The sequence below is a fragment of the Balaenoptera musculus genome, chromosome 4, assembly GCF_009873245.2.
Source record: "Balaenoptera musculus isolate JJ_BM4_2016_0621 chromosome 4, mBalMus1.pri.v3, whole genome shotgun sequence".
Taxonomy (NCBI): domain Eukaryota; kingdom Metazoa; phylum Chordata; class Mammalia; order Artiodactyla; family Balaenopteridae; genus Balaenoptera; species Balaenoptera musculus.
Window position 1 is genome coordinate 142,513,064 of NC_045788.1, and position 27,636 is coordinate 142,540,699.

The 27,636-nt window shown below is 43.4% G+C and overlaps 1 protein-coding gene across 3 annotated transcripts in view; it reads right to left on the reverse strand.

Moving 5' to 3' along the window:
* Positions 1–27,636, reverse strand: part of LOC118894138 (heat shock transcription factor 2 binding protein) — a 91,699-nt gene that overhangs the window by 46,614 nt on the left and 17,449 nt on the right. For all 3 annotated transcript variants that reach the window (XM_036849929.1, XM_036849928.1, XM_036849930.1), the window contains 3 exons: positions 21,032–21,181; positions 19,243–19,375; positions 8,800–8,917 (listed from right to left, as the gene is read on the reverse strand). In XM_036849929.1, the coding sequence (XP_036705824.1) occupies positions 8,800–8,917; positions 19,243–19,375; positions 21,032–21,181 (401 nt within the window). The remainder of the gene's footprint in view (positions 1–8,799; positions 8,918–19,242; positions 19,376–21,031; positions 21,182–27,636) is intronic.

The window sequence follows — 27,636 nt, forward strand, 5'->3', positions numbered from 1 at the left end:
TGAATGCTACCGATGATGTCTGGGTGGCCAGGTCAGACCATACGATCCTGTTTAATCCACAGCAAAGGGATGAAGAGCACCACAATCCAACCATCCCTAACAACCAACAATCCTACAGACCTGGAGTTAAATAGGGTTTTACAAGTGGTCTTGGGAACTGACCACAACTAGTAATACAGAGTCGAATATTATTAAAAACTGGAAAACTATAGGACTGGTTTCTGATAATACTGCTGAATACAGAGACCCCCAAAACTTCATACTGTACAGTAATAGAAAAGGCTACACAAATATTTTGCAGTCTTGAAAAAAATGAATGACCTTGCAAGAAATGAAGGGAAAACATCTCTAATCAGGAACTTAGTGAGAGCTCAAATTCAGAAAGGTGAGCCCTAAAGATGACAGATTCCAGAGACACAGAATGTCAGCGTTAGTGCCTTTGTGCAGAGGGACAGAAAGAAAAGCCTCAGACCAACACAAGACAGGACTTCAGAGCACAGACCCCTTCAGAAAGCCAGGAAAGAGTGAACTGTCAAGCTTGGCATGAATGCATACTTTTTGTATGGCCTGAAAATCCACAAGCCAATAATTTTAATAAGAAAGTAGACCTGGGATGGGAGCTTCTCCAGCCACCCAGCCACAAGAAACATTCTCTTAAAGGAAAGGACCCTCAACTGGGTCCTCAAAGAATTCTCACAAATACAGTGCTAACAATTTTAAGTTCATAATAAAAATCACAAAACACATGAAAAATAAGACCTTAAAGTAACAGCACAAAGAACCAATGACAGAGTCAGCATAAAAAAAATTATCAGATACAAGTATCAATTACCAAATAGAAAACAGCTATGTTTAATAGGTATAAATAATTCAAAAAAGAAATTTAAAACATCATCAATGAGCTACTGAGTATTATAAATAACCAGGCAACTCAAAAAAGAACCTAGTAGAACTTACAAGAATGAAAACTTTAATAATCAAACTGTAAAACTCAAGGGTAACTGACACCTGGGAAAGGAGAAATACTAAACAGAAAAGAGAGCTAAAGAAGGGCTTCCCTGGTGGTGCAGTGGTTAAGAATCCGCCTGCCAATGCAGGGGACACGGGTTCGAGCCCTGGTCCGGGAAGATCTCACATGCCGCGGAGCAACTAAGCCCGTGCACCACAACTACTGAGCCTGCGCTCTAGAGCCCACAAGCCACAACTACTGAGCCTACATGCCACAACTACTGAGCCCACAAGCCACAACTCCTGAAGCCCAGGCGCTTACAGCCCATGCTCTGCAACAAGAGAAGCCACCGCAATGAGAAGCCCACGCACCGCAAAGAAGGGTAGCCCCCGCTCACCGCAACTAGAGAAAGCCCGCGCGCAGCAACGAAGACCCAACGCAGCCAAAAAAGAATAAATTAAATAAACTTTTTAAAAAGAGAGCTAAAGAAATTGCAGCAAATGGAGCAAAGCTAGGGAGGAGGAAGCCCCGAAAGGCAGGTACCAGACAAGGGGAGCACTAGCGAGCATGCAGAATCTGCCCAGGCTGCGGCCGGCCCTGACCTGGCCACTGGACGAGGCAGACACTAAGGAGCCCGGTGGAGGGTGAGAGGAAACCACGGAACGAGGCACAGACTTGGCACTGACCACCTCAGGGGAGCCAGGGTTTAGGAGTCAGGAAGAGCTAACTGCCTGTTAGGACAAACACCAGTTCTCTTCAGGAAAAGGTACCAGAGCCCACAGCCCACAGCCCATCTCCTGCAGTGTCCTGTGTGTGCACAACCGAACATTTAACCAGCAGGGCCGGCCAGGGTGAGGAGAGCAAGGCGCTTGCTTTGGTTGCAAATGTAAGGGGTGCCAAAAAAGCTTAGTAACCAAGGTTTTTAAAATATATTGTAATGCAAATTTTTAAAATCAGAACTACTGCAAAAATTCCATAATAAGCAATATATCAAAATTTAAAATCAAGATGGGATCAGTAACAGTACCATGCCAAGACATATTAGAGCCTGAGGCAAAAGGAAAATCAATAATAGCGATTCAGTCCATTAAGAAGGGATCAATTAAATTATGGTACACGCATACATGCATGCCATGAAAACTGTTTATTACAGTTTTCTGTTAAAATAGCTGGTTTCCCCACTAAGCTTTGTTTGTCGAAAGCAATCTCCACAGCTGATTTGTCTTTACAGACACATAGGCTGGTACAGTACCTGGGACATGAGAAGCGCTCGGGTTCAATATGGAAAGCGAACCAGCTCCCAGCGACTGAGAGCCTCAGCAGGGCAGCGTGTGGAGACAGTCTGTCTCTCCTCCTATTTCCATGGGCATTTTCAAAGTCAAGGCAATGCTACCGTCCAAGAAGATAACACCAGACTAGCACCCTTGAGAACAGTAATGCCCAGGCCTCAAATTACGATTTTCAACCTCCCCACAGGCCACAAAATGAGCCAAAATTACAAATGTTTTCAAGTTTTCCTGACAATTTTTACACATATCCAAAATCTATGCACTAGTAACCATTTAATGAGTTATTAAGGGATGTTCAAATGTCATATTCATGAGGAAAATTCAACACATTAACTAGAATTTTCTGAGATCTCTAATCCAGGATCTCAAGAAGAGAAAAGTTCAGATCACCAACACAGATAGTTGGAATTCCTTAAAATTCAATGTATTTCCTATGCTGCTTTCAGGCTACAACAGCAGGAGTGAGTCACTGCAACAGAGATCGCCTGGTCCACAGAGCCTAAAATATTCTATGTGGCCCTTTAGAGGAAAGCTTGCCAACCCCTGCTTTAGAGAATGAAAAGAAAATAAGCCAATCTTCTCTAGATCTTAAAAGGCAAAGTTAATATCTGGGTGATAACTGACATATGGGGCAAACTCCAGATAATATGTCTAGCTGAAATTCTTCATTGACTGCTGTTTAACTTTGAGATGGCAAAAACACAAATTGACAAATGTCTCTAAAATTTCATATTTGGTCACAATCAGCCAACCTTAAGAAGCTAAAATGAGGGACTTCCCTGGTGGTCCAATGGGTAAGACTCTGCACTCCCAATGCAGGGGGCCCGGGTTTGATCCCTGGTCGGGAAACTAGATCCCACATGCTGCAACTAAGATCCCGTGTGCCACAACTAAAACCCGGCACAGCCAAAATAAATAAATATTAAAAAAAAAAAAGAAGCTAAAATGGAACAAAAGTAATTGCCACGGCCATGGTGCCACCTGACTTCATGTTACTGCCAGGCTACATCTTTTCGGAAGACCAGACTCTCCTCCAAGGTCACACCACGACTTAGCAAACAACAAACCCTAAACCACTTCCTGTTTCTTATGCAAATGCTTTCTATTCCAACATTTCTACTCCAACCAAAAGTACTCTGTAAATAATATATCAAAGTTCCAACTGTCAGGTCAAAAGAGACCGCCCATTCAATTCACTCTTCTGCTACTTCAGTATTAAAAGGAAATGTCATTTCCCAAACTACTGTAGTACTAGGAGTCATTTTTTTCTTCCAATGACAAAAAAAGTAGGTAAATTCTGCTTCCTACCATGAACCTAAGCAGAAGATACATTATAAATGGATTAATGGGCTGCAAAAGAGCAATTTCCCCATCTCTGCAGTCTTGAGAATTTTAGAGGCATCTGACACTGATAACAAAAGGACTGAAAGCAATGCTAAAATAAAGGTAGTAGTAAACTTAAAATGCTACGAAAGTAACTCTCCTTGAATAGACAAGGCCCTCTCTCCACCTAGATACACGAGGCCTGCGCCTGGAAGCTGAGCTGGCTCTCCTGGTGGGAAGTCAGAAAGCCCTCCAGACAGTCTGAAGTCCAAGGCTGAGGCACTCAAAGTAAAGGTGATGCAAGTGAGCTACCTTATTCTTCACTGTAAAAGAAATTATAACTTGTAACCTAGAAGCAACAAAGAATAAACACACCCAGTACTTCAAAACAAACCAACAATAAAAATAAACCAAAAGGCATGACTTGTGATGTCTACTGGCCTGAAACAAAACCCACAAATCAGTCATCCAAAACTGACTAAAATCTAAAGTAGCCAAATTAGCACCATCAAGTAATTTTAAGGAACAAAGAGTAATAAAATTCTTAGAGAAGACTGCACATGTTACATGAGAAAGAAGCAATTGGCAGAGCAACACAGGCAGACACTTCAGACCAAATGATGGACAGCAACTCGCAGTTAGAGGCCCATCGATTTTTAAAGAGGATACAGTAACCGACTAGTGAACATGCTTGTTTTAGACTCGGGCCCCCTCCCCAGTCAAGGCAGAGCTTAAAAATCTGTGGCCTATACCAAACGTAATCCTAATCAAGTACCTTAGGTTAATTTTTATCCACTACTTAACAGAGAAGACACACAAAAAGGCAGAACAACACGACACCCACCTCCCTGGTTAAGAAAGAAACCTCCTCACCAGAGTCAAATCCCCTTCGTGAACTCCATCTGAACTCGGACGTCAGGCGGGTGGGAACCACCATCCTCGTTTGCTGCGGGAGAGAGGCGTGCATCTCCACATACCTTTCCGGCAGATGCACAGAGCCTGACGATCCTGCTCGCCGCTTGTATCAGCAGCGCCTACTGCAGTGACCTTCCCCACCACCGTGAGACGCCTGTCCGTGTTGGTTTGTATAGCTCGAATGTATTTTCACTGATGTGTCCCAACCTACTGATCACAATTTATTTCTCTATTCTCCAGCTGACAGAGGTTTAGGTCAGTTCCTAGTGTGTGCTATAACAAACACAGCTGCTATGAGGCTTCTGCACACGTGTCCTGGGGTTTATGGGTAGAACTTTCCCTGGAGTAAGTATGCAGAAGTGGGTTACCTGTCCCAGGCCTGTGTCAATAAGGACTGGTAAAATCATAATGAAGGATGGGCAATGAGACAAAGTTAATGAGAAAGTTAAGTGCAAAAGAAACCAGGGAGAATTTAAAAGTCTGGAAGTAATCCTAATTCCTGAAATCCAGATCTCCGATGAGAAACAAAAATTGTGTTTGTTCAGCTCTTACCGAGTGTCAAGGGGAACGGCAACACCAGTGTCACATGACAGCAGTGGGGAAACAAGCCACAACCAGGAGTTTCTGAGGGTCCATCGTACCAGGCTCAAGGCCAGCATGACACCTGGTGGCCCTCGGAATCCCAAGGTCAGCGTGCAACCCCAGACACAGCACAGAAGCTGCCTGTACCAGACGCTGTGTGTGCCAGGCTGACGCCCCATGGTTGGAGGTGGAAGGAGAAGGACCGATGCTGGTGAGGACGGGGAATCTCTGGACACTTCACGCCCCGAGTGCTGGCTAAGTAAGAAGAAATGCACAGAGAAGAGGTGGACAAGAGCCCCTGCCAGGCAGCACTGACTTCCCCAGCCTTGGCAGACAGAGCCTGGTCTAGGGCCGGCCTGGGGTTGCCCACAGTCCTATCAAGTGGCCATATGGAGCAGACACCTGAGAGGCTGATGTGAATGTTAAAAATTATCAACAGAGAACACAGACCTGGTTGGTGTAGCAAGAAGGTCAACCCCTTGGAGGTACGGAAGCCAAGGCTTAAAAGACACACCACCACAGCAAGCAGCGACCCAGCCCTCCTGCTGGCAGCAAAAAGCACCTTGAGAGGCCTTCAGGGCCAGCTGGTGTCTCACCACCAGATGTTGGAAGTTTCTAGATTTGGAGAGTTTAAAAAGGGTCCTCCAGGGCTTCCCTGGTGGCGCAGTGGTTGAGAATCTGCCTGCCAATGCAGGGGACACGGGTTCGAGCCCTGGTCTGGGAAGATCCCACATGCCGCGGAGCAACTGGGCCCGTGAGCCACAACTACTGAGCCTGCGCGTCTGGAGCCCGTGCTCCGCAACAAGAGAGGCCGCGATAATGAGAGGCCCGCGCACCGCGATGAAGAGTGGCCCCCACTTGCCGCAACTAGAGAAAGCCCTCACACAGAAACGAAGACCCGACACAGCCATAAATAAATAAAAATAAATAAATAAAAATTTAAAAAAAAAAAAAAAAGGGTCTTCCAAAAAAAAAGGCAGATAAACTGGAGCTATCGAGAAATTAAATGGCCTGAGAAGACATAACCCTAAAAGAACTCACAGAGGCCAAGTCACAATGTCCCACTTGTCACCAAAGAGGTGGCCCTGGGGCCCCTCGGTAGAATCAAGTCTGTTATAAGGGGCCACTAACCCCAAGGGCCCACAGGGACTTCAAGGGAAGCAAAAGGAACAGGGCAACATAAGCCAGCCCTTCATTCCAGGAAAATGTGTCATGTCGTGGAAAATCCAAAGCCACCCAAATCCTAGCAGAGCTGGCAAATGCTCTGATATGGACCCTAGGGCGCTGCTGAAGGTGATCACAGCACAACTGGGAGAAAGTCGGCTGAAAAGGAGCCAGTGGGAGGGAGAACTTGGAAATGCCGAAGCAAGAGATGACAACTAATAGAGCAAAATCCCAGAGGGCAACTAATCAAAAGCACAGCTAATCAAAACTAAAGGTGGAAACCCCAAAAGGCCCCATGAGAGAAGAAAGTGAGGGTGAGAGGGTGTAAACAAGTGAGGCAGTGAGATGAGAAAGCTCAGGCCCACAGCCCTCGGTTCTCCCTGGGGAGCAGGAAGGAAAGCCACCTGCTGGGATAACAGCGCCCGCCCCACAGAGGACCGAAGAACAGCGCAGTGGCTGGCGTCACAGAGAGAGTCTGAGTCTGACCCAGCCACTGTGGAGATTAAAGTGGCCCTGATAAGGATGCAGAGAAGGGTTCCAGGGGGACTCAGGACCAGGCGAGGGTGAAACGGCATGACTCTGTACGTTTGAAACCTTCTCCTCAAGCATCACCGCAACCAGGAAGGGAGAAGGTGGATGGCTGGTCCAGGGTCAGAGCATCAGGAGGTGGCGGTGAGGGACCCAGGTTAGCTGGGCAGAGGGGAGGCCGTGGACGAAAGGGAAGCAGGGAGCAGCAGGCGTCTGAGCGAGGCTCGGGGAGTGGTGGGAGGAGGGAGCTGAGCAAGAGAGTACGTGTCCAAGGACCACGGCGGGGCCACCACCTCAGAGGCCGGAGATCACGTGATGATAAACCCAGGGCCCTCTGTATGCTATTGTAATAATCAATGTGTGTCACAATGTACCTGTCCAAATCCACTGAATGGACAACACCAAGAGTAAACTCTCAGGTAAACTATGGTCTTTGGGTGACTGTGACGTGCCAAAGTAGGTTCACCCTCGGTAAACAATGCACCATTCTGGTGAGTGATGGTGATAACAGGGAAAGCTACGCATGGGGGGCGGGGGGAGAGGGGTATATGGGAAATCTTTGCATCTTCCTCTCAATTTTGTTGTGAAGCTAAAACTGCTCTAAATAATTATTTTTAAAAATCCCCATCTCTGGGTCTGAGGCACCCAAGCTGCTGAAAATAAGCAGCCTTTGATCATGAAGGTGGCAAGGAAAGCAAAATCCCCAAGAAAAAGGCAAACTACAATCAAGGGGTGGAGAGGCCAAAAAGAAAAGGAAGTTTGCTTGTAGTACAAGAAGGGTCCTAGTTCCGGAGGACTCAAGGCTGGACGTTAGCAGCGATGGAGAAAGTGGGTAAACAGTGTGCATATCAGAAGGTGGCCACAGAGAACGGAGCGGCAAGACCTGCCTCAGGCCGCTTTGCACAGGGATCCCAAGAGGGGTCTGAGGCTGACAGCCCGCACACGGCTGTGCTCGGGGGTCAGATGGAAGACTGTCAAGTAAGCAAGTAAATGTCTCTGCAGGTGGATTGGGAAGAAGACCAGAATTTTAAGAACCACCAAACCAACAGTTTACCACTCAGCCCCCAAACCCAGGGTGGCCCTGACCCACACAGAGAGAGACATAAAACACCCTGGTCACATTAAGTTGCCTGGTCAAGGCAGTGAGACTCTGCAGATGCAATTAACGTTACTAATCAGCTGACGCTGAGTTAATCAAAAGGGAGTTTATCCAGTTATGCCAAATATAAACCCGTGACCCCATCAAAAACAGAGAGTTGTCTCTGGCGGGTAAAAGAAGAGGAAATCCAAGAGGTTCTGAAGTGTAAGAAAGGTTCGGCGAGCTGTTGTGACTTGAAGATGGGGTGAGGTTACGTGATAAGGAATTCAGTCAGCCCTGGAAGCTAAACGTGGCCCCGCCTGACAGCCAGCAAGGAAACAGGGACCAGAGTCCTATCAACACAGGGAATTGGATTCTTCCAGGAACCTGGATGCACGTGGAAGAGATTCTTGTGCAGAGCCTCTGGAAAGGAGCCCTGCCTGGACAACCCCTGATTTGGGCCACTTGAGACACTGTAGGGAACCCAACCAAGCCCACTCAGACCTCTGACCTACAGACCTTGAAGTAGGTGTTGTTTCAGCCAATAAGTTTGTGGTAATTTGTTAAACAACAGTGGAAAATAAGTCCGGATTCTGGCTCCTGGAAGTGGGGTGCTGTCAAAACCATCACCTATTCTAAGTTCACCCTGAAGTTCACCCATGATAGCATTTGGGACTCAGTGATTGCCCTAAGGCGGGAACATTCCTTTTGTTTATATTATTTTCCTAAAATAGTACTGAATAGAGAGTGTATCCGGGAAATTTGTTTCTTCTATTTATTAATTTATTTATTAAATTAATTTATTAATTAAATTTATTAATTTAGAATTTATTAACTCTCCGGGAAATTTGTTTCTTCTATTTTTTAGAACTATAGCCAAATTAAGTGCATTTGCTTGAAAAAGGGGCCCAATCAGCAAATTCTAATTACTATGTAAATAAACATGAACTTTTAAATATTATCCACCGTACACTTTGAGTTTGGTGCACTGTCCCGGCTTCAAGTCTCCCAGAAGCTGCAGTATGGTGTCCAAGAGCACCCGACTCGAGTTAACCAGGAATTCACGACCACTTGCTATGGCAGCTACATCTGCAACATAAAGATGAAACAAAGCGTCAAAAGTCTGTCCAAGATAGAGGATGTGTTGCTGTTTTTCTCCTAGCAGACCTAATGAACACACAGAATAGTTATCCACAGAGCTGACAGCCCAGATAGGGTAACTGACAACCACAGCAGTTACTAAAACGGTGAGTGACGTCCGCTGTGATTAGCAAATGCCTCGGTAGTGGAACAGAGCACTGGGTCTAAATATGTCTGCAGCCTGACCACAGCACAGCAAGTGGACACCAGGCTCCAGAATACTGGATTAAACAGCTATGGGCAGTCAGGGTCCAAACAGAAGGCAGGGGCTGATTACTTTATCTGGGACCAAGGACACTAAAATCCTCTTTCAACCCTGGGAGTGAAATCCTAATGACTCTAAACCAGAATACCAAACTGAAATCATGAGGTCAAGAGAGAATACAAAAACTGATTCCAAAAAGAAATTTTTCTAAACCGTACATCCTGCTGTGGGTCAGCAAGTATCACGTTTCTTCATGCTTGAGGCCCCACAGAAACAGCATGGGGACCAGACCAAGTCACTACACGGGCTCCCATGGACACCGCTGCAGATAACGCTGGCTCCATCACATTCCCAAATACCTGTGAGGACACGTCAGTGGTCCAGAATATTTACGTATGTGTCGGTAAGGTTTTTCTTTAGCTAGGTCTAACAATAAAGCATGATTCAAAGTGACTACAATTCCTAACCCAAATGAGCCGGCCAGGGTGGAGACGAGCAGGGCAGCAGCAGCCTCGTTCTCCTGACTTCAGTGGAAATGCTTCTAGCAATTCACATTTAAGTGTGCTGTCTACTGGATGATTCCAGCAGAGACCCTCTACAAGTTTAAGGAAGTGTTTTCTATTTTTAGTTTGCTAATAACTATCGAGAATGGAAGATGAATTTTATCACTGATTTGTTCTGCTTTGATTAACGGTAACCTAATGGCACAATATAAAATTTCATCTATGCTACCAAAACAACTTTATGGAATCAGATCCTGGACATTCCTATTTATTTTTGTTTATCTGAGCTGAGGAGGATCAAAAAGAGATATCTTAAAGTTTCCTAAACCTAACAGATTTTATTTTCCCATTTCTGCTTGTCCTTCCAGCACTTTTTGCCTCTTTCCTTGCATTGGTGCTATTTGGTATATAATTTCATGACAGCTATAACTTTACTGAAGACAGGACCCTTAACTGATACAAATGTAACCTTCTGTGTTCAATGAATTTGAACCTGGTGACTCTATTTTCTACCATATGAAACACTCTAGTTTTACTAAAGAAATACTTGGGGGGAAATGAAGCATTTGGCATCATAAACTCAAAGTCATTTTAAGGTAGTTTATTGGGGAAGACATTCTTCATGTTAAGACTACATACAGGAACCCCCCAGGAAAACATACATTCTAGCTACATACTTTAGTAGTTTCCAGAGACGACATCCCAGCAAACCACGGCTCTGGTCTGCAGACCTTGGGTTGTTCCTGCCCTAAGACTCAAGTGTGACCAGCAGAAAGCAGCGCAGCTGCTGCGTGACTTTCAAGGCAAGACAGAAAGAGCCTGGCAGCTTCCACCTCCGTCTCTTGCCACTTGCTCTAGGAGCCCTGGATCGCTAGGAAAGAAATCTGACTCTCCTGAGGCTGCCGTGATGCAGACTACAGAAAAAGCACACAGTGGGAGAAGCCTGAGACTACACTAGGATAGGAAGATGTCCCACGGGCCCCCAGCTGTTCCATCCCTCAGCAATCTGAGTCACCCCAGCTGAGGCCCCAGACAGCAGAGCAGCAGCAAATCCTCCCTGCCAAGCCCTGAGAAAGTTGCAGGTTCCCGAGCAAAATAAATGACTACTGTTGTTTAAAGACAAAGTTTGGGGGCAGTTTGTTACCCAGCAACAGATAACAGGAACATCACTAATACATCACTGAAGAAAAAAAGTACACTGTATCAGAGCAGGCAACAACACCCAACAAAACACAACAAATTTACTGGTAAATGAAGTCCCCTATCATGTATCCAGTATTATAATAGCAAATGCCAATGCTACATTCCAAGCAAACTATGAAGTAAAATAAACGTGACTAAATTCCTGCTCAGATAGCTCCAGTATTTGTCAGTCTGTCTGGGATGCTTATGAGTCAACCACAGGACTACAAAGGATTGCTGGTTTAATTTTCTGTTAAAATGTACTTTTTTTTTCTAGGTTCATTTTTCTTTAAAGTTTATAAATATTTCTAGAAGTTACCATAGTAATTATATAATTTAAGAAATGAAACTAGTGTGAATTATGTATGCTGATAAAAAATATAAAGAGTTGAGACATATTATGTCTGATATTTTTGCTTCAGGTTGTAATAATTCTGTCTTATTTTCGACAATAGAAATAATAATAAGGTACTGGCATAATGACAGTCATACAGATCAATGGTAGAATTGAGAGACCAGAAATAAACACTCAAATTTATGATCAACTGATTTTCAAGAAGGGGATCAGGACAACTGAATGCAGAAAGGATAAAAGAATAATCTTTTTAACAAATGGTGCTGGGACAACTGAATACTCACATGCAAAGAAATAAAAACTGGACCCCTACCTCACACCATACATAAAAATTAACTCAAAATGGATCAAAGACCTAAATGTATGAGCTAAAATTATAAAACTCTTGGAAGAAAACACAGGAGTAAATCTTCATGTCCTTGAATTAGACAATGGTTTCTTAGATATGACAACAAAAACACAGCAAGTAAAGAAAAAACACACTGGATATCATCAAAAATTAAAACTTTTTTGCTTCAAAAGACACTATCAAGAAAGTGAAAAGACAACTACAGAATGAGAAAAGTTTTGCAAATCATATGCCTGATAAGGGACTGGTATCTAGAATATACAAAGAACTCTTATAACTCAATAATAAAAAGACAAATGACAATTTTTTTAACATCTTTATTGGAGTATAATTGCTTTACAATGGTGTGTTAGTTTCTGCTTTATAACAAAGTGAATCAGTTATACATATACATATGTCCCCATATCTCTTCCCTCTTGCATCTCCCCCCCCCCCCCCCCCCCCCTCCCCCCCCCCTCTAGGTGGTCACAAAGCACTGAGCTGATCTCCCTGTGCTGTGACTGCTTCCCACTAGCTATCTATTTTATGTTTGGTAGTGTATATGTCCATGCCACTCTCTCACTTTGTCACAGCTTACCCTTCCCCCTCCCCATATCCTCAAGTCCATTCTCTATGTCTGTGTCTTTATTCCTGTCCTGCCCCTAGGTTCTTCATGACCATTTTTTTCCCCCTTAGATTCCATATATATGTGTTAGCATACGGTATTTGTTTTTCTCTTTCTGACTTACTTCACTCTGTATGGACAGACTCTAGGTCCATCCACCTCACTACAAATAACTCAGTTTCGTTTCTTTTTATGGCTGAGTAATATTCCATTGTATATATGTGCCACATCTTCTTTATCCATTCATCTGTTGATGGACACTTAGGTTGCTTCCATGTCGTGGCTATTGTAAATAGAGCTGCAATGAACATCTTGGTACATGACTCTTTTTGAATTATGGTTTTCTCAGGGTATATGCCCAGTAGTGGGATTGCTGGGTCGTATGGTAGTTCTATTTTTAGTTTTTTAAGGAACCTCCATACTGTTCTCCACAGTGGCTGTATCAGACAATTTTTTTTCTTTTTATTTGGTTGCACTGGGTCTTAGTTGCAGCTCGCGGGCTCCTTAGTTGCGGCTCACCAGCTCCTTAGTTGCGGCATGTGGGCTCCTTAGTTGTGGCATGAGAACTCTTAGTTGCAGCATGCATGTGGGATCTAGTTCCCTGACCAGGAATTGAACCCAGGCCCCCTGCATTGGGAGCAGGGAGTCTTACCCACTGCACCACCAGGGAAGTCCCTCAAATGACTTAATTTTGAAATGGGCAAAGGACTTGAATAGACATTTTTCCAAAGAAGATACACAAATGGCCAATGAATACATGAAAAGATGCTCAATGTCATTAGCCATCAGGGATATGCAAATCAAAACCATGACAAAGTACTACTTCGTACCCACTAGGGATGGCTATAACCAAAAAAATAATTTTAAAGTGTTGGCAAGTATGTGGAGAAAACTCATGCATTGCTGGTGAGAATGTAAAATGGTGCAGCCACTGTCAAAAAATGGTCTGATAGTTCCTCAAATGCTAAAAGTCATATCATATGACCCAGCAATTCCACTCCTAGCTGTATATCCAAGAGAAATGAAAACATATATCTACACAAAAACTTTTACACAAATTTTCACAGCATCATTATTCATAATAACCAAAAGTAGAAACAACCCAAATGTCCATTGATTGATGAGTGGATAAATGTGGTATAGCCAAACAATGGAATATTATTCAGCCATAGAAAGGAATGAAATACTGGTACATGTTATGACATGGACACCTTGTAAACACTATGCTAAATGAAAGAAGCCAGTCACAAAGGACCCCATGTTATATGGTCCCATTATATGAAATGTCCAGCACAGGCAAATCTATAGAGACAAAAAGTAGATTGGCTGCCTAAAGCTAGAAGAATGGCAGGATTGGGGAATGATGGCTGAGGTTAGCAGGGCTTCTCTTTGGGTGATGAAAATGTTTAAAAATTGATTGTGGAGATGGATGCACAATTACATGAATGTACTAAAGCCATCAAATTATATACTTTAAGTTGGCAAATTGTATGGTATATTTTTATCTCAATAAAGCTGTTAAAAAGTAAATATAGTAATAATAACAGTGGGGATATGATTGTCATGTTCAGTGGATTACTCAGTCTCTACTGCTCATTCTGGACCTGTTCTCTATAAACCACTCATCTGAAGCACTAACACTACATCACATTTTTTGAAAGAAACATAAGAAAGTTTCCTCTATGAATACTGTGACTCTGATTTACTGTTTGGTTTTTGTTTCTTTGCATTTGCTGTGGTACTTTCTTATCAAGTCAATTATTTGGCTGTCAGGGTGGGGAGTGGGCCAAAGGCCATGGGTAATCTCAATCTGGAAACTGCCTCTGTACACTATGTATGGAAACCCCCTTAGAGCTGGAGGGAATGCCCAGTCCCACTGGGAAGTGGCTCCCAGAATCCAGTTTCTCTCCCACTTGAGTGATCTGGCTTCTGTGGTGAGAAGTCAGGCTAGAGAGAAACACCCTGTAACCTGAGGGCCAGCTGAAAGGGGTGAGTCTACTGTCCTTCCCTGCTTGCTGCTGTCAGTCTGCAGTGTCAACATGACTCCTGGGAAATGTTCCCATACCTCCTACAACCTCCTCGCGCTTTCACCTGCCAAACCTGCCTCACCGGGCTGGGTAAGTTTCCACCGTGGAGTGAGCACACTCTGACTGTTAGGACGCCCAGTCACAGAAAACTCAAGGGCAAGGCCTATGGTGACAGAGTGCCACTGCCAGCCAAACGTTATCACCTGTTGACCCACCATGACGGAAACAGCTCCAAGCAGAACCCCCAACTTTCCTACGGCTCATCTACAAGCATAATTCCTGTTCTTTCAATTTGTTCACATTCTTTCCCTTAACATGCAACTGCACCCTCAGGAAAGAAAGACTCCCAGCATCTTTCTTTTCTCCCAACTTGTAACTGTGACTCTGAGACCATTATCAGAAAGATACTCCTCCCTTCTCTGGGACATAGCCCCTGCAAAGTTTAATGGACAGATGTTTATTTTGTAAATGGAACAGATAAAGAAAAGGCACTACAGAAGGATAATTTTTAGAAGTCCCAGAAAATTCTCCTATACACAAATTATAGTCTCTCTAAATATTATTTGCCCATACTATGTATGATTCAAGAAATAACCAAAAAATTAACTATAGTCCCAGAATCCCTATCAGTAAAAGATTCTATGGACAGAGTTAAACAATTGGGGTAAAAGCCAAAAGACTCCAGATGATTCTTCTCATCTTTACCTCATCTTCTCTAGAGCTGAAGCCACGGAAGGCCATAGGCCACCAATGACCAGCTTAATAGAAAAAGGACTAGTAATTCCTTGTACCAGCCCCACAATCGCTTAATGTTACCTGTTTAAAAAAACTCTAATGGTTGAGGATATGGATTTGTCCAAAATCTGTGAACAATTCCTCTTCTCTGTCCTGCCTGGAGCCACTTCTTTACAGGAACAGATTAATGCTCAGGTCTCTTTAGTGTCACATTCTATAAAATTGGCCAATTTACTTGCCTTCACCTAGAAAAATCAACAATTCACCCTGAAAGTTATGTCCCCAGGGATTCACTGAAGTTCTATCCTACTTCTCTCAAGTCTTAATCCCAGATCTTAAGGATACAATGGAGCTCTTTGTGAGGTCCTTCTGATCCAACACATACATAACCTCCTCTTACATTCCATTAGTCTGGAAAACTCTAAGGCTGACTGTGTTTATCTCCTCACTGAGCTAGATAAAAGGGACATGAGCTTCCAAAGAAACACTCCAATTCCACAAAACAACAGCTCATTATCTAGGCCACACTCTGTCAACTGAAGGAAGGGCATTATCTAAGGAAAGATTACACAGTAACCCAAATTATCCAAGACAAACCACTGAAAGACGATTAAGAGAATTTCTGTGATTAACTGGATATTGTAGATAACAGATACCAAATTCTCCTGAATTAGCAAGACCGTTATATGACTAGACTAAATCAAACATGTCAGAAGTATGCCCAGGGGACAGAGAAACCAAAACAGCCTTCAGCAATCTCAAAATCTCTCTCAACAATTACCTCTAATATCCAGGAGTATCATAAACCTTTCTGTCTATGTACATGACGGGTTAAGGCGTTGCTCTAGGGCAGTAGTCTCAAAGTGGCAAGGGAGGATGATTTTGCCCCCAGGAGACAATTGGCAACATCTGGAGACATTCTCAGTTGTCACACCTGGGGGTTGCTTCTGGCCTCTAACGGGTAGAGTCTAGGGATGTTTCTGAACTCCTACAATGCACAGAACACTCTCCATAACAGAGAATTCTACTGCCAAGGCTGAGAAGCACTGCTCTAGGGACATTAGCTCAATGACATGGCACACACCAAAGACCCACTGCCGCTCAGAGCCTGTCACCTGATCCAGGAGGCAAGGCTCACGGCCCCCTTTTCTCAAAGCAGCCACACAAGTCCAGGGCTGGGGCAGACCTTAATCATCATCTGGGGTCTAAGACTCTTTCCTCAGAAGATGAACCTGAGGGTCACAGAGTCAAGAACACAGGGCCGGTCAGTGGCAGAAGCAGAACTGGACACTGGGCCTCAATCCCACCCACCCACCACACTGCTCCCCTGAGGTGGAGGAGCCAGGAGCACTGCTGCTCACTGACCCAGGGTGCTCTGCTGTCAACTCTGTGGGACTGTTACGTCCACAAAAGATAAGCTGGATCCAGTCCTGCCATAAATTATCAACAATCAAGAAGTAATTTGGGGGAGTTCCCTGGCGGTCCAGTGGTTAGGACTCGGTGCTTTCACTGCCAGGGTCTGGGTTCCATCCTGGTCGGGGAACTAAGATCCTGCAAGCCACGCAGTGTGGCAAAAAAGAAAAAAAAAAAAAAAAAAAAAGGTAATTTTGATTCTGTAATCGTTACCTAACATCGTTTGAATGAATAAACCCAGAATTAAGAGGCAAGGAGTGCAATTATGACTTTCAAATAGTCAAAAAGTAGTTCGAAAAATAAGTTTTCCACTTGCAAGCTAAGCAAGTTAATCTTCACAGGGCTGTGATAATAATTTACCATCTTCTTTTAAGTTCTATATTTGTCCACTTATAAAAGTTGTTGGAGGGACTTCCCTCGTGGCACAGTGGCTAAGAATCTGCCTGCCAATGCAGGGGACACGGGTTCGAGCCCTGGTCTGGGAAGATCCCACATGCCGTGGAGCAACTAAGCCCATGCGCCACAACTACTGAGCCTGCGCTCTAAAGCCCGCGAGCCACAACTACTGAGCCTGCGTGCCACAACTACTGAAGCCCGTGCGCCACAACTACTGAGCCTGCGTGCCACAACTACTGAAGCCCATGCGCCTACAGCCCAAGCTCTGCAACAAGAGAAGCCACCACAATGAGAAGCCCGCGCACCACAACGCAGAGCAGACCCCACTCGCCACAACTAGAGAAAGCCTGCATGCAGCAATGAAGACCCAACAACAAAGACCCAATGCAGCCAGAAATAAATAAATAAATTTATTTTTTTACAAAAGAGTGGTTGGAAACAATCGCACCCCCATGTCAAACAAGACCTTGGTTTACAATGTGTTACCACTTCACCATAGCTCAGTAACATTCACAACAATGTGTAAGGTAGTCAGAGCAGGTATTACTATTCCACTTTGCAGATAAGGAAAATAAAGTCCAGACAATTTACATCCTGGGAAGTGGACTAGCTGGGCCTGAAAATCCAGACACTTTATACTATTTTAATCTATTATTAAGAACAGTGACTATGGATGAGTAAGAAATTTCATAATTTCAATGTTTAAACAAATCCTTGACATCCAGTTTTTGCTTAGGATACAGTAAACTGAAAAGAGCTACACCTCCATTCTTTAAAAGGGGCAGGTTAGATAATTCAAAAAATCACAACTTATCTCGAACACATCAGAGTTGAGGCTGAAGGTCGACCAACTGATATGAAAAATAAGAAAAGGCAGGTGCTGCAAGGAGAGCTGTGAGGCAAGCACTTGCTCACCTGGGGCAGGCGCTGGATGCCAGATAAGCCAGCCAGAAAAATCAGCTAAAAGGTGTAGCAAATTGCCAGACGAGCGGCTGCCTGGGGCTGCTGGTGGGCAGAGGGGTTGGCTACAAAAGGAAGGGGTAGGGCAGATGGGGAGATGAGGCGGAGGTAGCGGAACTGTTCCATGTCTTCACTGTGGTGGTGACATGACTGCATGCATTTGTCAAAACTCACAGGACTGCAAAAAGGTGAGAAAAAAACTGTAATGGGTGAGTTTACTGTAGGTAAACTTTGAAGAAGAATCGTTGTTTTAGAAGGCAGAGGATCTATCTGACAGCTAACCAAGGTGTCTGCTGTACTGCCTATTCCCCACGGGACAGAGTCTTGGTATCTGACACACATAAGGCCCCAACGCCTCTGGAGAGCAGCACCAACGTAGTGCGTAATCATCCCGTACGATTCACCAGCGTGTAAGGGGAACGTGGACATGCCCACGACCAGGCAAGGAAAAACAAAGCCAGGTTGAGCTTGTCTGCTGGGCAACAGGCTGGCAATTCAAGCAGCTCAAACTCACAACTCAGCAGAATGAAAAGTCACATACATCACAGACCTCTAAGGTCACTTGCAAATAGCAGAAAATCTAACCATCAAATCTGCAAATGCCTTCTGCTAAAAAAGAGACCTTGAAGGAATATTAAAAGGTGGAGCAGTGCAAGCCTCCACCAGCTGAAGGCGCTATGATGAAAGTGCCTATTGCCGTCCTCCAGCAGGTAAAGTGCCGGGCTCAATCAGGACTGGCCTGCACACCATCCGGGTCTCAACGTCTGCCCCAGAAGAATATCACCAATTTCTAAGGGATTATGAAGAAATCGTCTACATGAGATCTACTTCGTGAGGATTTCAGTAGATGAAGAAATGTAACATTTCCCCTCTCATTAACAGCAGAGAACAGCATAGCATACAGCAGAGATGAAAAAGCAATGTAAAAAAATAAGTCATAGCTCTATATTTAACTATGTCATTGACTTTAGAACAAAAAGCCTTAATACTCCCTAGTATATACCACCTCCTACTATATGAAGATATTAGTATTCATTATATAGCCGTCTGGCTTTATCCTTTATAGCAGTTTTGCCATAGAATTCTATCTAACTATAATCTTTGGGAAAAATTTATTAAAGAGACAATTTAGCGTTTTGGAATTCTTTAGTTACAACACCAAAACAACAGCAAGAGTTTAACTTAAGCTCTGCTTAAGGCTTTCACTTTAGCTAGACATTAGGAAATGATGATGATTCCAAATAACAAGTAGCTAAACTTACAGTTTTGACTTCTGTCAACGTAGAGAACTGAACAGAACATGCAAACTCTTCCTGTGCTCCCTAAGACTACTCGTTCTTACTCACCGACACTTATCAGAATCACCTGGAGTGATGTTCCACAACACACACCTGGTCCCTACCCCCAATTTACTGAGTCAGATTCTCCAGGGCATGAGCCTATTTGAAAAGTTCCTGAGAGGTGTTTATGCACACACACCCCGACTGTGATCACTGCTCTGGAACTCACTTCTGAAAGTCACTACGTTTGAAGAGAATTACTCACTTGTTACGATTCCAGCCAAAGCAAAAACAAACTGATTTTCATCAGAATCCAGCTCCTTGACATCCCCATCCAGTGACTTCACAAAACTCTCCATTGTTTGACCAGTGATGTTGAAAAACTTCAAAGCTTTATCCTGAAAGTTCAGAAATGGAAATGTCACACCCTTTCACAAATACCAGTAGGAAAACACTTTCAAAGTGCAGGACACAGAGGAAAGACTCTGGTTTTAATTACAGAAGCCATGTTTTTAAATCTATTCCCTCATTAAAACTTCCCAATGAAAAGATGAGAAAAAAGAAGAAGTTTGGGGCATGTAGAAAAATTACCCTGAAGACTGATATAGTAAAATACATGAGGGAAACAGTTCAAATTTATACAATGATAGAAGTACTGGGTTGAATTCACCCAAAAATATACTAGAAATATACTAGAAAAATATGTTCTCTATTCTAGGCATGAAACCAGAGGTTTTCAAACCTTTGGCAGGAATTGTTTTTCAAATAAAATCTTAACTGAAACCGCAACATGTAAAATACAGCAACAGGCCCATCTGACAGTTTCAGTCTCCATTACTCGGCAAAAAGAGTTTCCAAGTTCGCAGAACCTTGAAAGCGCTTCCTTGGCGGGGGCAGGGTTCTAAGGAATAGTTTGAAAACCAATGCATTTACACGTCACAAGGGAACTGCATGGGGTGATATAAATATCCTAAGACTGGATTATAAGGATAATTACACACCTCCAAAAATTAGCTAGAAAACACTAAGTTGTACACTTACAAAAAAATGAATTTTATGACACGTAAGTTATACCTTAAGAAAGCTCGAGAAACTTTAAAATACATTTAGTCCCTCCACTGTTTTTATTTCTGCAAATGATGAGTAACATACTACTGGCCTCCCGCCAACCATCCGCCCTTGACGGATGGTTTGCCATTCAGGACCACTCGATTCTCCCAGAGTCAGATAACAGTCCTCCCGGGCTCCTTCTGTCCTCTCCGCCATGGAGACCACCCTGTCACGAGTCCTGCCTCACCCACACAGCTCTCCCACCCCCTATTCTATTGGGGGGCGGCCTTCCACGTAGTCTTCCTGGCCAGTCTCCACACCCACAACCCCACCCTCCCTCCATCCTCACTGTCAGGTTGAGCTGCCCAAATTCCCCTCCTGTCCTATCACTTTTTCACTCAAGAAGCCTTAAGGAATCCCATCCTAGCACCCACTGGACAAATCATCAACCACACTGACCCTCCACCCTGTGTCAGATGACCCACACACTGTCCCTATGTCTCACTCCAGGTCTCTGACTGCTCTACTTCTCCCCTCCTGAGGGACCCTCTTCACTTCCTGCCACTGTTGCCTCTGCAAGTTAATCAAGGTTCATTTAAAATCTCTCTTCCTCTGTGAAGTTCTTTGATGTCTGTGTGCACGCACATGCTATTAACATATAACATATAACATTCAGGCAATTGAATATTATATTACCCCTGGAATAACATACGCAAAAGCACTTTAAACTTTGTTAAATGCATATAATGTCAAGTAATAATACTGAAGTGGAACTATCTCCACAAACACCATACAGATTCTGGGAGAGAAGGGATCTTATTTCATTCATTTTACATATCCCCCGGAGACCAGTTACAGTGGGCCCTACACAGATGGTATTCCAAAACTATCTGATGAACAAAAGAAATGGATTTAGTCTGTAGGCACCTTAATAGATGCACTGTGTCCTCTAAGTTACATAAGCACTAATCAACAATGTCCAGACAGCCCGCGGGCGTGCTTACTCCTCCCAGAATGGCTTTGACCACTTCCTCACTGCTGGAGACACCCCACAAAATGGTACAGGCTGCTGCGCCCATTTCTGTACAGTACTCTGCCTGCTGCAGGAGTTGCTGCTTTGCTTCATTCAGCTGCTGTCGAAGAGCCAGTTTCTCCTGAAATCAAAACAAAGTAAGATCAGAAAAATGGACAGCATTCAACCTCAAAATACCTCTATTGTGTTTCCTCTTTCAAAGATATTTTTAAAAAAAAGAAATGCACACAGAATATAGTAAACAGTTGGCAAATGTAAACTAGCCCTTAGAGAGGCATAATGCATAATTTTTTTAAAAACTTCAGAGGCAAAAATAACAGCCACAGAAAAGAACATACTACCGCATTAGCGTTTATAAATACCGCCAAAGACTTGAATTCATCTTCTTTAAGTAAGATGGACAGTGAGGCATCTCGGGTCCCGGGTGGCTATACCCAGGGCAGCACCACCTAGGACACCCGAAGAAAGTAACACGCTAGCACAGCAGTCCCCACATAGAGCAGTATTCCTAAAAAAGGCGCCGGCCGCCGCCAAGTGGCTCACTCCACTATAAAAGCGCCACGTGACACAGCCAAGACCAGGCAGGGAAGACGGGAGCAGAGGCAGGAGAGGAGTGAGAAGGAAGGGCCTCCCTGGCGTGCCCTGAACCAGCAAGCTAAGCACCAGCGTAACAAGAAGACGGAGGCCAGGCAAGATTTCTCAGCCTCCCCCCAGCACTGGGCTTCTGAAGCCAGGGCTCTTAACAAGTGAACTGTCCCCCTGATGTCACCTCTGACCACACAAGCACTCCTAAAGGTTCACCTTCAGGTGGGTCTTGGGTGATGTGGGGCTTCCTGCCCGCCCCAACTGTCAACACCAGTTTCACTATTCCATGTTACCTGAAGTTCCCTTAAAAGATGAGAGCATTTCCTACTTAATAATAGGTAAACTCAAAAATACAAAAACCTGGTACCTCCCTGGTGGCGCAGTGGTTAAGAATCTGCCTGCCAATGCAGGGGACCCGCGTTCAAGCCCTGGTCCGGGAAGATCCCACATGCCGCAGAGCAGCTAAGCCCGTGCGCCACAACTACTGAGCCTGTGCTCTAGAGCCCGCCAGCCACAACTACTGAGCCCTCGTGCCACAACTACTGAGCCCGCGTACCTAGAGCCCGTGCTCCACAACGAGAAGCCACCGCAATAAGCCCGCGCACCGCAAAGAAGAGTAGCCCCCGCTCGCCGCAACTAGAGAAAGCCTGCACGCAGCGACGAAGACCCAATGCAGTCAAAAATAAATAAACTAATTAATTTTTAAAAAAAGAAAGAGCTATCCCTCTCCTGCAACCGTGCCTATGGCCTTAAAAAAAAAAAAACACACAAAAACCTAACTACATTTATACCGAAGTATAATTAGCTCAATAGCCCACAAAGTTAAAGCATATGAGATGTTTTAGCTTTTTCTTCTACAGAGGTGAGTGCAGGACAATTAAAGTAGAGGGGGCTTTTCGCCTAGTGGTGAAAAGGGAGCAGCAGACCACAAATCGAACTTTGTTGACTTTGTAACTTGGCCTAGGGTGGCATTCATATCTACCTGGCGACAGTGCATTTGGTAATCAGAGCTTCATCCACCTTCATACATATAATCACAATTACTTTAGGAGCAAAACGGTCACTGAGCCTACGACACATGCTAAAACTGCTTTACATGATTTATCAACTCTGGGTTTTTAATATCTGGCTTCATCACAACAGTTGCCTAGATTCCTAGATTTGCGCTTCAGCCACTCAAGCCGAGGTGACATATGCAAAAACTATATCACAGCATTTCCTTCAGAATTCTGGCTTTTCTCACAGTTGAAGCAGGCTGCATTCTGATTAGTCTGGTTACGGTGGCTCTTCTCTAAGATCAGCAAGAACTGTTGAGAGTGACCGTCAGAACTGTCTTCTATGGTCACATTTGGTGGTTACAGGCAGATATGCCCTGACACAGGGCTGCACAAACAGTACAATGATATCAAGAGGAACTCAAAGAAAATAATTCCATTCACAATAACACCAAAAACGAGAAAATACTTAGGAACAAATTTAAGAAAATTAGTTCAAGCCCTGTACAGCAAAAACTACAAAGCATTATTGAGAAAAAGTAAAGATCCAAATAAATGGAAAGATATACCATGTTCAAGGGTTGGAAGATTCAATATTGTTAAGAGGGTAATTTTCCCCAAACTGATCTACAGATTCAACACAATCCCTATCAAAATTTCAGCAGGCTTATTTGCACAAAGTGATCATCTGATTCTAAAATTCATATGGAAATGCAAAAAAAAAAAGTTTGAAAAAGAAAAGCAATGTTAGAGGACTAACACCACCTGATTTAAAAAAAAAAAAAAAAACAAAATAAATCTACAGAAATCAAACCACTGTGGTAATGGCATAAGGATAAACGTATAGATCAATGAAACACTGACACATATGGCAATTGATTTTTTAAAAGCTGCCAAGGCAATTCAATGGAAAAAGTAGTATTTTCAACAAATGATGCTGAAACAACTGGATATTCATACGTGAAAAAAAAAAACTCAAAATGAATCACAGACCTAAATGTAAAACTTCTAGAAGAAAACCTCTGTGACCTTGCATTAGGCAAATGTTTATTAGATATCACAACAAAATCATACCATTAAAAAATTATAAATAGATGGGAATTCCCTGGTGGTCCTGTGGTTAGGACTCAGTGCTTTCACTGCCAGGGTCCGGGAACTAAGATCCTGCAAGCAGCACAGTACAGCCAAAAAAAAAAAATCATAAATTGAACTTCATCAAAATTTAAAACTTTTACTCTTCAAAAGACACGAGTAAGAAGGTAGAAAGACAAGCCATGGACTAAAAGAAAATATTTCTATATCTAAAAAAAAGACTTGTATGAAGAATATATAAAGAACTCTTACAACACAAAAATAAGACAAATTAAATTAAATTAAAAATAGGCGGGACTTCCCTGGTGGCGCAGTGGTTAAGAATCCGCCTGCCAATGCAGGGAACACAGGTTTAAGCCCTGGTCTGGGAAGATCCCACATGCCACGGAGCAACTAAGCCCATGTACCACAACTACTGAGCCTGTGGTCTAGAGCCTGCAAGCCACAACTCCTGAGCCCTCATACCACAACTACTGAAGCCCACACGCCTAGAGCCCGTGCTTTGCAACAAGCCACCACAATGAGTAGCCCCCACTCGCTGCAACTAGAGAAAGCCTGCACGCAGCAACGAAGACCCAACTCAGACAAAGAAAATTTTTTTAAAAAGGCAAAAGATTTAAATAAACATTTAACCAAAGAAAATATATGAATGGATAATAAACACATGAAAAAATGTTCAAGAAAATTAGTCATGAGGAAAATGCAAATTAAAACCACAATGAGATACCATTACATCCACTAAAATGGCTAAAATCTAAAAGACCAAAAATACCATGGACAATCATAGGCGAAAAAAGTAAAAGAAAAGAAAAAGAAAAAAATGTGCCTCAATGTTAAGCTCACATCTTATACAAAAATTAACTCAAAACGAATCATAAACAAAATACATAAAAATATAAAACTGTTAGGAAAAAAAACAGGAGAAAATCTTTGGGACCTAGGGTTAGGTGAAAAGTTCTTAGACATAACACAAGAAGTACAATCCATGAAAACAAAAATCAACAAGGTGAACTTCATCCAAATTTAAAACTTCTGCTCTGTGAAAGATCCCGTGAGGAAGAAGAAAAGACGAGCTACACACTGGGAGAAAATATCTGCAAACCATATATCCAATAAAGGACTTTTATCTAGAATATATTAAGAACACTTTAAATTTAACAGTTAAAAAAATCCAACTAGAAAATGGGCAAAAGACACAAACAGATATTGCACAGGAGAGAATATATAGACAACAAATAAGTACATGAAAAGATGTTCAACATCATTAGCCAACAGGGAAATGCGAATCACTACAACACATCTATCAGAACAGCTAAAATAAAAAATAGTGAGAACACCATATGCTAATTAGGGTGTGGAGGAAGTGAATCACTCATGCTTTGCTGGTGAGAATGTAAAAGGGTACAGCCACTCTGGAAAACAATTTGGTAATTTCTTACAAAACTAAACATGCACTTGACATGGAACCTGGCAATCGCACTCTAGGGCATTTATCCCAGAGTAATGAAAACATATATTCACACCAAAACCTATACACACATGTTCACAATAGCAAAAAAATAAAAAAATAAAAAAAAATAAAGGAAACAACCCAAATGTCCTTCAATGGGAAAATATTTAAACTGCGGTATTTCCATACCCTGGGATGCTATGCAGCAATCAAAAGCAGCAAACTATTAATACATGCAACAGCTTGGAAGGGTCTGAGTGAAAAAAGTCAATATCAAAAGGTTATAGGCGGAATTATCCCATTTCTACGGCATTCTTGAAATAAGAGAATTAGACAGATACCGTGTGGCAACTATGTACGTCAGTGGCTGCCAGGAGGCAAGCGTGGGGAAGCGGCTGGGCATGGGTGCACCGGGGTAGCGCGACGGGGTCTCTGTGGTGATGCAACGGTGCTGTATGTTGAGTGCGGAGGTGAGTTCATGGATCTACACATGATAAAACTGCACAGAACTATGCTCACACACATAAGTAAGTGCAGGCAAAACTGGTGAACTTCAAGCAAGTCTAGGTAAAACTGGTGAAACCTGCACAAGCACTGTGGATGGCACCGATGTCAGTCTCCTGGTTTCCCTACACTGTAGCTGTGAAAGCTATTTACCACTGGAGGAAACTGGGTAAAGGGTATTGGGCTTCCCTGGACTTTCTGCAACTTTCTGTGAATCTATAATTATTTCAAAAAATGTCTTAACTAAAACACAAACTGGTTTGGGTGACAGTTGTACAATTGCATACAACTAGTAAAAATTATCAAACTAGACTTTTACAACAGATGAATTTTATGGTATACAAAATACACCTCAATAAAGCTATATTTTAAAAAGAAACAATAATCAAACTCTGATGTATCTACCTAAAGCGAATACTCATACATAACAGGGTAGCAAGCACAAAATTTTAAAGATTCCTTTAAAATCTTTGTGTAGTTCATTTCTTTCTTTTTTTTTAAAATTTATTTATTTATTTATTTTATGGCTGTGTTAGGTCTTCGTTTCTGTGCGAGGGCTTTCTCTAGTTGTGGCAAGCGGAGACCACTCTTCATCGCAGTGCGCAGGCCTCTCACTATCGCGGCCTCTCCCGTTGCGGAGCACAGACTCCAGACGCGCAGGCTCAGTAATTGTGGCTCACGGGCCCAGTCGCTCCGCGGCATGTGGGATCTTCCCAGACCAGGGCTCGAACCCGTGTCCCCGACATTGGCAGGCAGATTCTCAACCACCGCGCCACCAGGGAAGCCCTGTAGTTCATTTCTGATTATAATAACTGAACTATACTATCAGTTAATTTTTCTTTAAAAACTTTCCTGAAATAATATACAATGTTTGCAACAACTTCCCATTTCTCATCACAAATGCAGCAACTCTTTCCTAACAAATTAAAAATATAGATAATGAAAAAACAGCAGGGCATATTTAAGTTGGTTTACTGACTAGGAAAGATGCCGCCCTGAGAAAACACAGAGAGGATGAAGCCATAGGTAAGCCGGGGAAACACGGCTCCTTCGAGAGAAGGCTGCGACTCTGCCCGTTGTCTGAACCAAGTCCACGCGCACGGGAAAGCCGGCCAGGCACTACATGCTGTGCCAGCAGAGACGCTGTGGAAGGCCTCAGCTAACCCTACAGGAGCAGCACAGTCCTTCAAATAGAAATTCAGACATCCTCCAACAGCTTCACTGGCGCTTTCTTCTCTTGAGTTCAAAGGCTGCTGTTGCCAGGACTCTCCCGGCCCACCCCTTAGATCACAACAAGGCCCAACTAGGCCCAAACTGACCCCATTCGACTGTCACTGAGGAAACACCTCAACGGAGGGCACGAACCAAGCTTTTCTTGTCCCAGTGACGAACCTCTAGAGGGTTAGGCGCTGCTTCTCACCCAGCATCTCCTTTGTAATTTTGAGTCCACACTTTGTTTTCTGATCTTTCCTTACATGCTGGATTCAGTGATGTCTGCCTTCTCCTTAATGACTTTTACCCCAGCTGAAGTCCTTACTAGCAATACTGTAATTTAGTATCTAGCCCTGGATTCTTTCCTAGTTCCTCAACTCTAAAATAAGCTTCCAGAGTCCAGCCTCACGATCTGTACAGACCTGGGCAGAAAGGCCACAGAAAAGGGAACTGCCAGTTCCCTACAGCAGGAAGAGACAGGGCCTTGTCACAGCAGACTTGCAGGGGCTCCAACCTGTATTAAATTGGCGGGACTATTAAGCAGGAGACTTAACTGGAAATAGGTAATGGTTTAACCTAAAATATTCCCACATTTTAACTAAGGTCAAAGTGTCTGGGCAATAACATGCTGATGATCTGACACTACTTTACCACAGCCATTTCTTCCTCTATCCTGGCATTTTCCCTGAATGGCTTATTTTTAAGCATTACATCTAAAATGCCAGCCAAACATGCATT